Source organism: Echinococcus granulosus, assembly GCF_000524195.1.
Source record: "Echinococcus granulosus chromosome Unknown EG_S00062, whole genome shotgun sequence".
In the NCBI taxonomy this organism is placed as follows: domain Eukaryota; kingdom Metazoa; phylum Platyhelminthes; class Cestoda; order Cyclophyllidea; family Taeniidae; genus Echinococcus; species Echinococcus granulosus.
The window spans coordinates 358811-372269 of record NW_020170442.1 but is presented as its reverse complement, the minus strand read 5'-3'; the positions used below and the strand labels follow the sequence as shown (position 1 = coordinate 372269).

The following is a 13459-nucleotide window of genomic DNA, read 5'->3' as shown; positions in this document are numbered from 1 at the left end:
CGGAGTCTGTTCCACTTAGGCCCCCTACTAACACACTCTCATCGCCCTTCTTCACCCAAATAAAACACCTAGGCCACTGCACACCTTACCCTCCCCCCTCTCCCAACTGACTCCATCATCCTACATCTTCACCTCCCATCACATTAATCAAGCGACATTGTCTGCGATGTCAGCATCTACTTGCACGCATGAACAGGGTCGGAGAATTCAGAGTTAACTTGATTTGATGACTATTGGACAAATGTTAGGGTAAAATTTCGACCACTCACTGGAACCTTTGAGACATGGCCCTCTTCAATGGTGAATTCGTAGGACTGATGCTCGAATTCAGGCGGGCAGTCGTTGATATCCTCAATGAGGACAATGACTTCGGTTGTAGCGGTGTTAACCCTTCCTCCACAGGAAGTCCCATTGCCGCTGGCACAGTCAACGGCCTCTACTGTGAAGTTAATGGATTTTATCGACTCCCGGTCAAACACTGCACCACTTCTGATCTGGCCCGATTTTTCATCCAGCAGTACCATCGAGTCGTAGTCCATTTGGCGACCACTGCTTACAAATCGGTAACGCACCTCGGCCGCTTCACCACTGTCAGCGTCAGATGCGTGAATTTTGAGAATTGGTGTGTGAACGGGAAGACCTTCGCTTATACGGGCATAGTAGACGGCCTTTTCAAAGACTGGTGGAGAATCATTGACATCTTCCAGACGCACTGTTAAATACTGTTTGGTAGAGAGGACTGGTTGGCCAGCATCGTGACAAACGATCATGACTCCATGAGTGCTTTTGGTTTCGTGGTCTAGAGGCTTCGAAGTAACCAATTTGAAGAGATTGCGCATTGCTGAGTGTAGGGGTTGGACTGTGAAGAAGGTGTTAGTGGTGGAACAGTAAGGAATGGAGGCTCGATTTGGAAATCCTCTTTCAGAACCAGTCTTTTCATCTGCATCAGACATGGTTATGGTAGCCACAAGAGTCCCCACAGGTGCATCTTCGTGAATGTAAAACTCACCCTTTGAGATGGATCTTTGTAGAGGAGACTGGATGGAAATGGTAGGAGGGTTGTCATTAGTATTCAGCACATGAACACGCAACTTTGTTTCAGCAATGTGAGCTTGATCGGTGACTTCTATTGGAATAAGATAACCGTAGTCGTCGGAAAATAAGGGATCCTTTGAATCGCTATTAGGCAAAATCGGTGCTGATTCGTAGTCTATGTCACCCGAAACTACTACAGAGCCTATCCGACTGTCGATGCTGAAGAGACGCTGAACTTCAGCAGAGGCCGTTGAACCCATTCGATACTCCAGACGATTAGCGTCTGAGGGATCATCATCCATCGCAACCGCTGTGTAGATCTGTGTTCCTACTGCAGTATTTTCGAGAATCTCTACTGAAGGGTTAGTCTGACGAAAATACGGCGTCTGGTCGTTGATATCAGTGATACGAATAATCACACTTAGACTGCCAGTTAGTTGAGGAGATCCACCGTCAGTAGCGATAAGAAGGAAGTAGTACGCTGACTGCTTTTCCCGATCCAAGTCAGCTTCCACTTTAAGACCGAGAGCAAATTTATATGGTGCTCCAGGCGAACGTTCAATCAATTCACTGGATAGTTTAAAAGCGTCGCTCGCAAGTCCGCGAACCGTTGATTCATGGTCATGGGGATCACTGGGGATGAGACGGTAACTCTGGACAGTGTTTTCCGGTCCCTCATCGGGATCAGCGGCTTCGGGAAGCTGAAACTTCCGTCCAATCACTGTGTGTTCTGGTATCTCAAGCTCGAGCCGGTCTGGTGACCAGGCCGGTGGATTGTCATTAAGATCATTAACATATATAACCACCTGAATAAGTAGGTGTTCCTGAGATTGTTGTGACAAAGGAGTCTGTGGTCTTTGGTCCATTACGAGCATTTTGATGGCACACCTAGGGTACTGTACATCGGACAAGTGCGGTAAAAGAACATCATGGAATGTAGAGACTGGAGGAGGAATTACACTCCGACCTGGACAGCAGGCTCCTGTCTCCTTGCACAAACTCTCTCGATCAATCCGCTGCCTCACAGTAATCAAACCGCTGGTCCGGTTGAAATTCACCAACCGAAGATCAATCAGGGGGACGAAGTTCACTTCGCTACGTGAGGTGATATCTAGAGCCAACTTTTCAGTCAGACTGCCAACTCTCTCCCCGATGGGTAACTCCTCGTTGATGACGAAAGCCACACTTGTCTTCTGTGCATCAGTGAAGGCAGCATGAAGGAGAAGGAGGGTGACGGTGAAAGTGGCAATGGATGTGATGAAGATGGAGGGCATGTCATCCGGTAAATGCGGCCTGCGTGCAAAGGTAAAGCAAACGATGTGCACGTGTGCGTGTGTGTATGTGGATGGGAGCGCATGGCTGATTAGCGTTCAGATACGACATACGTCCGCACGAGTGCATGCGTATTGTCCACGTCCGCGTATACGTACGCACTCTGATGTCAATGCACGCACGTGATAGGTGCTGACGAAGCAGTTGGTGCACGCGCCTGAAAAGGACTCAGCGGGACCTACCAACCGCTGCCATGGCGCACTTCCGGTCCGTCTAGTTCGAATGCCCTTCGGGGCACTTTCGCTCTAGTACACTTGCAGTCCATCCCACCGTGTGCCGAGGCAAATGGACTTGGACCCTCAGCTATGCAATAACGCCTTATGTGAATCGCCCTTGGCAAATTAAAAGGGAACAACTTTCGATTTTATAGCATTACTTGACTTTTAGAGTTTCGCTTCTGGTAAACAGCTTAATAACATTAGAAAAACTTTTTAGACAAAGTAGTCCCAATCAACATAAGCTAAAAGTTGCACATTGTCCAATTTCATTACGAAATAGAGCCGTTTCTTCGAATACGAAGACAAAAAATAACTTCAAAAAGAAGCGAGTTGATTCCTGTGAGAAACATTCATATGGGAACTGCTCAATTTATATTGCTAGCGGTTTGCGGAGTTCCATCAGTTTTTGAGCATTGATCTTGGTCATACTGCCATCCAAATGCTCAAGTAAATTAGTTCCTGGTTTCTTCCACAAATGGCAATACAACTTTACTGTACTTTTTCACCATCTTATCCTTTTCGAGCATTCGCGCCAGCAAAAAGTTTGAGTATCCAAAAGGAAATCTCGAAGTCGACTCACTTCTCATTTAATTATGTGGAAATAGCTATTAGCTTGACGAGAAGTTAGATTTTAGTTTGTGGATAGCTGGGTAAATGATATAAATTTGGTTTTAGCTTTTCTAAAACAGAACGCTTTCATTCACTTGATGAATCTTGCCACCTCTCCTCTTCTCTTTGCGCATTATTTTAGCATTATCCGAGTGTCTATCTACGTTGCTCGGAGGGTTGAACACCAACAGTTTCCATTTGACTGACACTAAAAAGAATTTCTTGAATTTAACAGTTTATTTTGGTTTGGTAGCGTTGTTTTGTCGGAATAAAGTAATACATCATAAGCTGTTTCAATGCCACTACAGGCAGGAGAGTTGTCTCAAAGATGCGTGTAAGACAAGCGTCTACCATGTTTGTAGTAGCACAATTGTAATGTCACTCCATAAAGCAAATTGTGAGTGATAATTGGTTAATAAAACATGTCTTCTATACATGCGTTTTTGTTCGCTACTGGAAGCCCGACAAATGAGGCACAGTGGTAATAGAGCGTGCCTACAAAGCACCATAATGGGCCTCTCTTCCACCTGTTTGTACGTGCATCTCTAATGGCCGTCCATCTATCATTCGCGGCGATGGTGTGGGCGCGTGCATTGATGCGCTTTTGTGGATTTTGGTGAAAAAAGGTGCGTTTCTAAAGTTATTCTTTCTGCTATTTTATTGGCCTTGTTTTTGCAATTCTCGTGTTTGTTCGGTCGAAGTCTCGCTACCGCATGCAGAAAGCTCTTTTTCAGAGTTAGGAAACATGTCGACATTAGGAAATAGTAATTTTATAAGTAAAGAATAATGCACAGTTTTCGGTGAGGCTTTCCAGATCCCCGGGATTGGATATAAAATAGTATGTTGAAATTACAATACGTTGGTTGTTTTTTTATTTAACTATCGGTTCCGTTAAAGGGTCGCTTTAGGTCCCCACCATTGTACTTTTCCCGGGTGGACTGGTCTCAGGGCTATGTCAGTAGTCCCAATCTCTTCTTTTTGTAGAATGTATATATTCTGTCCTAGTATTATATCTTCTTTCGTCTTTAGGGAGTCGGGAACTACAGTAACAACAACCTTTGAATGCACGACTCTACAGGTGTTTTTAGTAGTAGTCGTTTGAGCTGTCGCACATGCGCTTAATGCTTGGGAACTTTCACTGTTACTTCACCTACATTTATCCATCCTCGGAATTGTTCACTATAGGGATGTGAGTGAATGCAACGAAAATGCCAGAAGATATCTTACCAACTGTTTACCATAGCTTGTATTAAGAAAACAATGAAATAGGCAAAAAAGGGAAAATAGAGAATCTCGGTATTAATTGTTGCCAGATATCACAGAATAATGTAGTGAGACCTCGCAGAAGAAGATGACTGCTAAAATGGTCATTCTAATGTATTTATAAAGCAACAATTTACAATGGGTCAGTAGGTGATATCAATTAGCGAATTTAAAAGTGCATATACTGTAGAATAATATTTGTAATAATTAGTTGCACTTGTCGAACAAGTACATTTTATGCGTTAACAATGGAATTATTCATCGTAGCTTTCGGGTAACAAAGAGTGCAAGCTCGTCAACTTGGAGACCCTTCTGAAGGAATCATGAAAACGGATAGTCATCGATACACAATGAGCAGTCCTCTGCCTTTTGACATCTCAAGTCTCATATGAAGCAAACGTAAGATAACTTTATTAGTCTATGTTATGCTCGGCTCTGTGAAGTCAAGGTTAAATGAGGCACTCGCAAATTACCTTCAGACAAATTATTTGCCCCCTATCTTCAATTCAACTGCTGAACTAGCGTTCCTCACCAAAGGGGCATATTGTGACGTCTAACAACTGCGCATACAAGGTAAAATTAAGAAGCGTCTCAATAAATTATATGGTAAAATAAATAATCTGCTTTAAAAAGGTTTGAAGCAAGAGGCCAACTCAAGTCTCCTCAATCTTTTAATAATGTTGAAATACTGACTGAAAAACTCCTCTACATTTCCTTTATTTAACTAATGAAACATCATCCCAAAACAAGAAAGTAGGAAACAATAACCCAAGAGGTCACTTTGACTTATTCAAGGTATTACAACAGGTCGGAAGTTGGTGTCATGGGAACAATTATTAACCCTTTACTCAAGTATACTGAATGACTTGCGGTAGGTTTAATGCAATTTGGAATGGCATTACTTTGGTGGCACCAAAAAAAACTGCATCTGAGTAAACAAATAGGTTACAATCAGCTAATAGCTAAGAGAAATAAATACTCCAGAATTCTGTTCTTAAAGCCGTTAATCCTTTGGCAGTCTCAATCTGTTTGGAAAAGCATTATAGCTGGATTTTTGTTTGACTATTCAAGTTGAACAGTGTCGGTCGAAAATCTACTCTATGAATTGCAAAAGTACTCCATTTCTTGCAAAATTTGCTTCGAGAGGTCAGAAGAAATAAAAGCGGGGCTATTCCACCAATAGGAGTGAATACTTTGCGTGCGTTTTACAAATTATCCAAACAAGCCTTCAAAAGATGCATTTAATTGCCCTTACCATTTCCTCTCACTTTGACGTGAAAAGGGCTGCCAGAATAGCTAGCCTGCATGCTAAGAAGCGGATGGGAATGCAATTTTAGCACTTTTATGCACCTTCTAGATCCACCACCAATTAATTTAGCAGTTCTCTCTTATAATATTGAAAAGTTTTTTGCCCCTAATGGGGTTGACCAAATATTCTGACTTCATCCATATTTCAACACTTGCATTAGGGCTTTTAGGATTCATATCTTAGTACGTTGAGGAATCAGTCTAGGCTTTTACTAAAGATCTATTTATTTTTAAAAAGTGTTACACTTTAACAATTCGTAGTGATACCTATAGCAGGCCTCCATTTGCTTACTTAATTAGCCAACATTTTATATGGTCTCGTCAATAAAAAACCTGAAGTGTAGAATATATTCCCCAAAATTCCTCTCTCTTTTATTGTGAACTTTTATTTTTACAGTTTTGCTTATTATGTTTAAGTACATTAAACAAAAAGTAGCGCGATGATGATCAAGTGACAAATCAAGCCTATGGTTTGACCTTAAAATGCATTCAAAACAGTCACCAATGCGTCCCCATCCGATTGGCGTGAGAAAAGACTGCACATGACGTTGTTTCTTCTCAGGGGAGTTGAGACCAAAATTAACAGTAAAAGCGTGTGTGGTAGTGATTCACTTATGAGCTTACACTTTCCCCCAATTTCGGTGATACTGTTTGCCCCAGTGGATTTAGTAAGGATTTTGGAGGCAGTCAGATAGCGCAAGTAAGGACATGTAGCCTTGAGTTCTGTGAAGTCAAATATTTTCTATACTATCAGTCTTGTAATTAGGTAAGGTAGTGGAAAATTTCGATGTTAGCAGTCGGGTTAGCGTCACTTACAAGGGTTGTGGAGCTTGTCGCACATTTCGGGCGGAGGAGGCTTTTCATGCACAAGGCCAAAACGGATCGATGGGATAGTTTTATAAGAGGCAATTTCGGTGGAAAAGCCGAGGCGCATGAAAGCAGAGAAGAGGGTGGCAAAAAGTCACGCCGGCCGTGTGCTTGCGCAAGGGACTAATTTGTGTTGAGGAGGAAAGAAGTCTACGCGGCGATCACGCAACGCTAGTGGCTCTCAAAGGAAGGAAGAAAGTTCAAACATTTTCTACAACAATTTGAGCATACTTTCCGGCAACACACTTGGGTGAACTCGAGGTGTATGCGCATCTAAGGCGTCATAGAATAAACTACACATCACCCTAACCTGCTTTTAAGTAGCAAGAAATAAATCTGCTTATATGCCGCCTTTGCGAGCTAAACGCTTACCTGTAGGATGAAAGTATGTCTGCGGTGTAGTAAGTTGGGTCTACAAGTAATTCTTCCTGTCGGGAAGTCTGAGTGATGCTATCACTTGGATGCACGATAAATCCTCGAGCACACGCTTGGTGCTGCTGGAAACGACATGGCGTCTCAGTACTTTAACCGTCAAACGCGTTTCAAATACTTCTCCATCCAGTTAGGACGAGAATTTTCCGAAATTGAGTTATAAGCCATTTTCTTATAAGAAGGTCCAAATAAAGTGCTTTTTTATTTTATAAATTGAAGCTAATTAAATTTTGTGTAAGCACCACCATTAGTTAGACAGTAAAGCAGATAGCAACAGTGTCCATAATAAAATTTAAGAAGTTAATTGTAATCTTGGATTACATTGTTCATACATCTCTAAATTTACAGTATAACCTGTTGATTCGACTTGAAATATATTTTGTGCGATTTTCAAAAATGTCATTTATTTAAAGTGTTTCTCCGCGTAAATAGGTGAACTCGCATTAACGTTCTAAATCATTGTCTGCCTCATGTAAGAGGGAAAGGTTAACCAAATTCTCCTGCACTGATTTAGCATCAACAGAAGCAAATTGAAAAGTCTTCCATCCTGTGTAGACGTAGTACAGCCTTAAAGTGCAAATTTTAAAATACGAGTGGTCTATGGGTGAGTGTTTTGAAACAACCTGTTGAGATGTTCTGAAAGTCATCCTAGCTCTGGTGAAGGGATACGAAACAGCAGTTCCTCTAACTGAGGTAACTAGCCATAAAAATTATGAGCCCCCGGTTGGCGACGTCACAGCCACTAAAGCGGCTTATTCCAGGTCGTTTTAAAACATCCACCTTGGTGTTTTTTCAATTCTGGTTCATTTGAGCTCGCAAAGGTCTCACGAATCCACAAAGCTGTAAGAGCTGTTGCCGATTTCGGTATAGTCTCTAGGGAATTGGGCAACTTAAATGCTATGGAGTTTCTCAAATTAACCCCTACAAATGCATACGGGAAAAACATAACCCTGATAGTAAAATTATCTGCTCGGTGGTTCTAGAAAACTGGAAAAGAGGAGTTCTGCTAGCATTATCCATTATAACAAACAGAGTTCACCCCTCTGCATACCTTCAGTGCTTAAAAAGTACCAATGAGCCATTTTAGTTAATGCAAACCCTAAATTACTATAAAGCCGGTGTACTGTTGATTAAAAGGAGCCGGTACTGTCTTTTGCTCAGATTTTCAAAAATTAATGCCACTGATCCATCCGATCACAGTCTGTCTGCTTTTTAAAAGTGGCATTTTTTGTATCACTTGAATTCCCATAATAACAATCCATTTAATATTCTCTCAAACATAGCGCCATTTCAAGGAATGGTCAAAGTCCTCTTGGGAAAAGACAAAAACGAATTTCGGAGAGTGCGGGTGACTAGGCAAGTGGTGCAGAGAGAATAGGAAATTATTGAGGATTATGGTGACATTGAGATTTCTCGGCGCACTTGATAGTTATTCATCTTAAAAAATCAGTTCATTAACTTTTGGATACTACAGATTCTTCCACAGGCGGATTGAACAGCTCAGATAATTCCTAAACAAATTCATTAGCACTCGTGTTGAGGTAATTTCTGCCATCCTGGAGGTTATGATTTAACCTTTGGAATGGTTTTGTGAGCTTACTTCGTTAAAGTGACTGAAAAGTATAATCCACTCATCCTTTTCTGGAATTTATACGCAATAAAGTTCGCTTTTTTGTGGACAGGTCGTAAGATTCTTCCTCAACGGTACGCGTTCTACCGATACTTTCTGGTTTCGGCGGGGTGGTTGATCGCAACTGCAGCCGCGTGTTTTTATGTCGCCACCGAAAGCGTTTTACTTTCTTTAAAACTGACGTGTTAACTATTCTTAGGGACGATTAAGCTTTTTAAAGTAACTGCGCACTAACTCACCCAAGATATTTACTGCCACCAATAAGACGATCATTGGATGAAATGCATTTCTTTTTTACGTAGATTGACATCTCTCAAACTAAATTAAACCAAAAAGTTCCAAAAATCATGTGCATTCTTTTTTACTTGAGCAAGACACGCACATATTCACGAATTCTGCTAAAAAGCTAATGAAATCCAAGTATGATGGGATGAGAATTGAAGATAAGGTTGAGGCATTGAATTGCTAGCCTGGCACCTTTCTGTGAAGCAGGCTTAGCAGTAACGCATATTAAAAATGGGAAACAGGCTCTTGATATCCTTTTAACTCGCTTCAATTTTTAGCAATAAACTTTCCCCATGGAAAGTTAAGGGATTCGACGATTATAAAGTAGTTGCATGTAAAAACTACAAACAATGCATCTCCAAAAATTTTTGGAACGAAAGAATTTTTGTCTGTTTCGCTAAACCGCATTCATTTGCAATCATCATTGCCAGCAGTTTATTGCTTGCAAATAATTGCAACTCCTTCTATTATTTAAATATTATTAGCACATAGTGATTTTAAAATGCACGAAATGACTGAATAACTTTACATGACATTTAATTAAAATGAAGAACTAAGTAAACATACATTTCGTAGAACTATCACAATTTTATTCGCCCCCGAATGTAGTGCGAAATAGCCATTTTTCGAAATTCTTGGCGGAAAGAGCAAAGGCAACGAAGTAGGCGAAAAATTATGATGTTTTTATAAATATATTCTGCGCGTAAATTTGCGCCATTTAGCAAGAAGGCAGCCTAAAATGTTAGCTTCCGATTAAAATACTCTTTTGTATTCCTAAGGCACAGAAATGTTGACCTTTATGCGTCTGCTTTCTTGTATATTTTATGATAATGTCGCGTTTTATGCGTATTATCTATTCACATCCCAATGCAACGGTCCCTCGATTAAGCAGCGCTGTTTTTCATACTGTGGAAGTTTAAACACGTCTATATTTGGGTCCATTTGAAGGATTATTCAGTTGGTTGATACAGTATCACGCTACCATAACACAATCAGGGGAGTCCATAAGCAAATCAAATGAAACTACAGTCATTTAACAACAGCTTGAAGAAATTATCCCATCCACGGCGAACTTATTCCTTTCCGAAGAAAGTGAGGCGTACTAGCTATTTAAGAGAGCATGAAGTGATTTGTTTGAGCACAGCGATAATAACGGCCGCAAGCGCAAATGAGGGTGTAAAAGTTTGTTTCTCCCTTCGGACTTGTCTGTTGATTCAACTGCTCCCACAGCCGGTCGCGTTCACTTCAAAGTCGGGTAAGAAAATGGCCGCCGCCTTAACTGAGGTGGATGAAGCAGTGAGTAATTAATAAAAGGTTGTGGTCATATCATTCAACAAGGGCTTTTCTTGACCACTTTTTCCGGTGATTAAAAAGAGTCAGGGCATTTTTGCATAACACAGTTCGGAAAAATAAGCGGTTATGGTGGTGGCTCAGGTAGCCTAATGGATTACATTTTTTCAGAGTAATCATCAATAATTACGTTTCGAACATAACGTCACGTTTTTCCGTCTTCCTGCCAATCATGAAGTTCAGTAATCATGTATTCTTCGAAGTGACAAGCGACTGTGAAAAGCTACATATCATTGGTTTCGATATGAGGGAGAACAGCCCATGGAATGCAACCTTTTGGGGAGAGTATGTGGATTCACATTTAGATGACTACATACAATCATGTTCCACTTCAGGCATAAACGTAAGGTTTTGAGGTTTTGTTAGGGTGGTGAAATGATCGCCAAGCATATTGAAATGATTACATATACAATAACACTGTTTGTTTTTTTAGCACCACTTGTATCACATCTACAAAAAAAACACCTTTTCTGGTAATTCCAGTGTCTACCAGTAATAGCAATTGATATTCGTGCTGTTAAAACATCCCAACTTACCTTATCATAGTCCAATCGATGTAGTTTTCTTATTTGTAAACATAGTGCGCATGCACTTTCTTGTGCCACATTTTGGGCCACTGTTGGGCTTTATTTTTTGGAAAGGGAATGGCGATTTGCCACTTTCCATTGTGATTAATTTTGCGTCAGGTGGGTTATTGCAAATGTTTCCGAACGCTGACCTCTTGTCAGCACTTTTCTTCAATGGTAGTTGCTTTCTTGTTCACCAGAAGCCTACGAAAGCCAATTAAGTTCGCCTTTCACAGACTGCAAATTGGATAGAAGTTCAAGTAAATATGTAACCTTTTCAAAGTTAAAAGTGCCTTGTCAGTGTGCTCTCCATTTGATTACCAGTCTCTAGCCTGTGTAGATTAAATTCTGTGTGAAGAATGTGTCGCAAACTACCTTTTTAAAGCACCATCAACTTGATCCTACTTAGAATTCCTTAATTCATTATAGTTTGCATATGAGTATACTGCGAAAGGTGACTTTGCTCTGTCTTAATATTTAATGTCGGACAACGTGAATTGCGAACCAGCACAAGAGTCATGGCATAATGGAAATTGTTAAAAAAATTATCATCTAGTCATCTACAGATTGCCCATTTTTGCTAGTATTCGTATGTCCTTTAGGCCAGTAACAAATTAGGAACAACGAACAGGTTTTAATGGGTACTGGGATTTCCCATTTACTAATTTCGGTATAAAAGACATTTCGTAGCCCATTTTTTTCACAAAAAAGACTTAGATGAGCCAATGTAAACTTTGGATTAGGATGAAATTAGCATGTCTTCCATGAAACAAACACGAAATCTAAAATGGCGTATTACTGACTGACATATCCACTGACCAATACATATCAGTAGGTTCAAGGGTAATTGAAGTGTTTATTTTCGTACATTTTATTAGAATAATACTAACGTATATTAATATAAAAGAAATATATTTTTCACACTGCTGTTTTCACTTTTGGTCATTTGCGTCAGAGAGTAGGATTGGTTTACATAGCTTGTTTATAAAAGTGAAGTACGGTGATTGTTGAAATGCATCTGCTAGCATGCAAAGCTTGTTAGAGCACTGCGATCACTAAAGTCCCCCAGCCCGAGTACACCTCGCCTCTTCGCCCTTCCCTCTCGTCGCTAAACCCTTCGTCTCGGAAACGGTGGGGCCATATATCCTAACGTGTCGGCCACCGTCACTCAAGGTCTCAAGACAATGCTCTTCTCATTAATGTGGCCCTGCACATGGTGGTCATGTCAGAACATGAGCTCAATGTAAAAAACCGCGCCTAGTCCACTTGTGCCGTTGTGACTCATGCAAGCCACAAGTATTCATGCTGATTTTTGAGTTATGGCCTTTTCCTTTCCAATTTCTCGCCACTTAATTAATTCACTTCTTTCCATAGCCAAATGAGCAGGAGAAAATGGCATTGTTCTGTGTTTAATTTACCCATTCTTTAAGGGGTTTCGATCATCGGTGATGAGGCAGTGAAACGATGTGCTATCATCACCATGAAACCTTTCTATTCGACAAATTTTTTAACAAACAATGAAGGCATGCATGCTGCTACGTGGTTTAAAATTGAGCATCCACAACACAAAAGACATTTTTAGCCTAGATTGCCTTTCCAGTCACCCAAAATAAGAGCGTTTATGATTCAGGAATTATGCGTATACACATACAGATACTGTTTTCTCTAAAATTATTTTGCGAGTGGTTGACACCGTCGACTGGATACATTAAAATCTGCGCCCTCCACTTTTTCCCCTGAGTTCCATATAATCGAAAATTTTCTTTAAAAAGGTGTAAATTGGGACAGATACAATGCTAGCTCATATGATCCGCCTCACGTCTGTTGGATAAAGATCTTGGGTCGAATTAATATTGCACCAGAGCTTCCAGAGAGGAAGCTCCAACTGTGAATACCAATGGTGGTAGTTCAAACGAAACACCATAAATTAACACATGCACATATATGACTAGACGAAGTTCTTGAAGTGGTCTGAGTCTTGACCCATAGTATCGGGTCCCCATTAGATTTTATGATTTCACTTAATAAAAAGCAGGGATGGTAATTAAGTGGGTGTTGATATCTTCACTTTGAGGTCTGTGCAATAATCGAATAACACCAAAAATCACAATAATCGCAAAACACGTCTGTGCTTAAACGAAAATTTCTTGAATTATTCTAATAACACCCAATTCTACATAGTACATATTTTAAATGTTTTTTGGATAAGTTGAAGTAGGTTACATGGCAAAAGGTAAAAAATGCAGTGACGAAGGAGATGAGGGTGGCACCGCTGAGTGGCCACCCAGATAGCGTTATTTAATACGAACTCCGGATGTGCATCTCGGTAACAATCACAATTATCTCCCAGTACTACTCTTCTGACTCCTTGAACCCATGTTGCAAAATTTTTTGCTTACATCTATTTGTTTTTGGGCAATGGACCACACTAGAAATGTGCAGATTTGTAATTCGCCATGCAAGGGAAAACGTCTCTATTCACTCCACTTCGAAGAGCTTAATTAAAGGCTTGCCTATATGGAGAGCATAAAACTTTGTGAGCAGGTCTATCTACCTTTGTGAGT

General features: G+C 40.5%; 1 protein-coding gene across 1 annotated transcript; it reads right to left on the bottom strand. All coding sequences in view use genetic code 11, as the record gives it.

The window, feature by feature from the left end:
* Positions 1-230: 230 nt before the first annotated feature.
* On the bottom strand, positions 231-2309 carry EGR_06730 (Protocadherin; the record flags this gene model as incomplete). Its single annotated transcript, XM_024495979.1, has 1 exon — positions 231-2309. One exon carries the CDS (start codon positions 2307-2309, stop codon positions 231-233), a length of 2079 nt encoding a protein of 692 aa, XP_024349639.1.
* Between the last annotated feature and the right edge of the window lie 11150 nt (positions 2310-13459).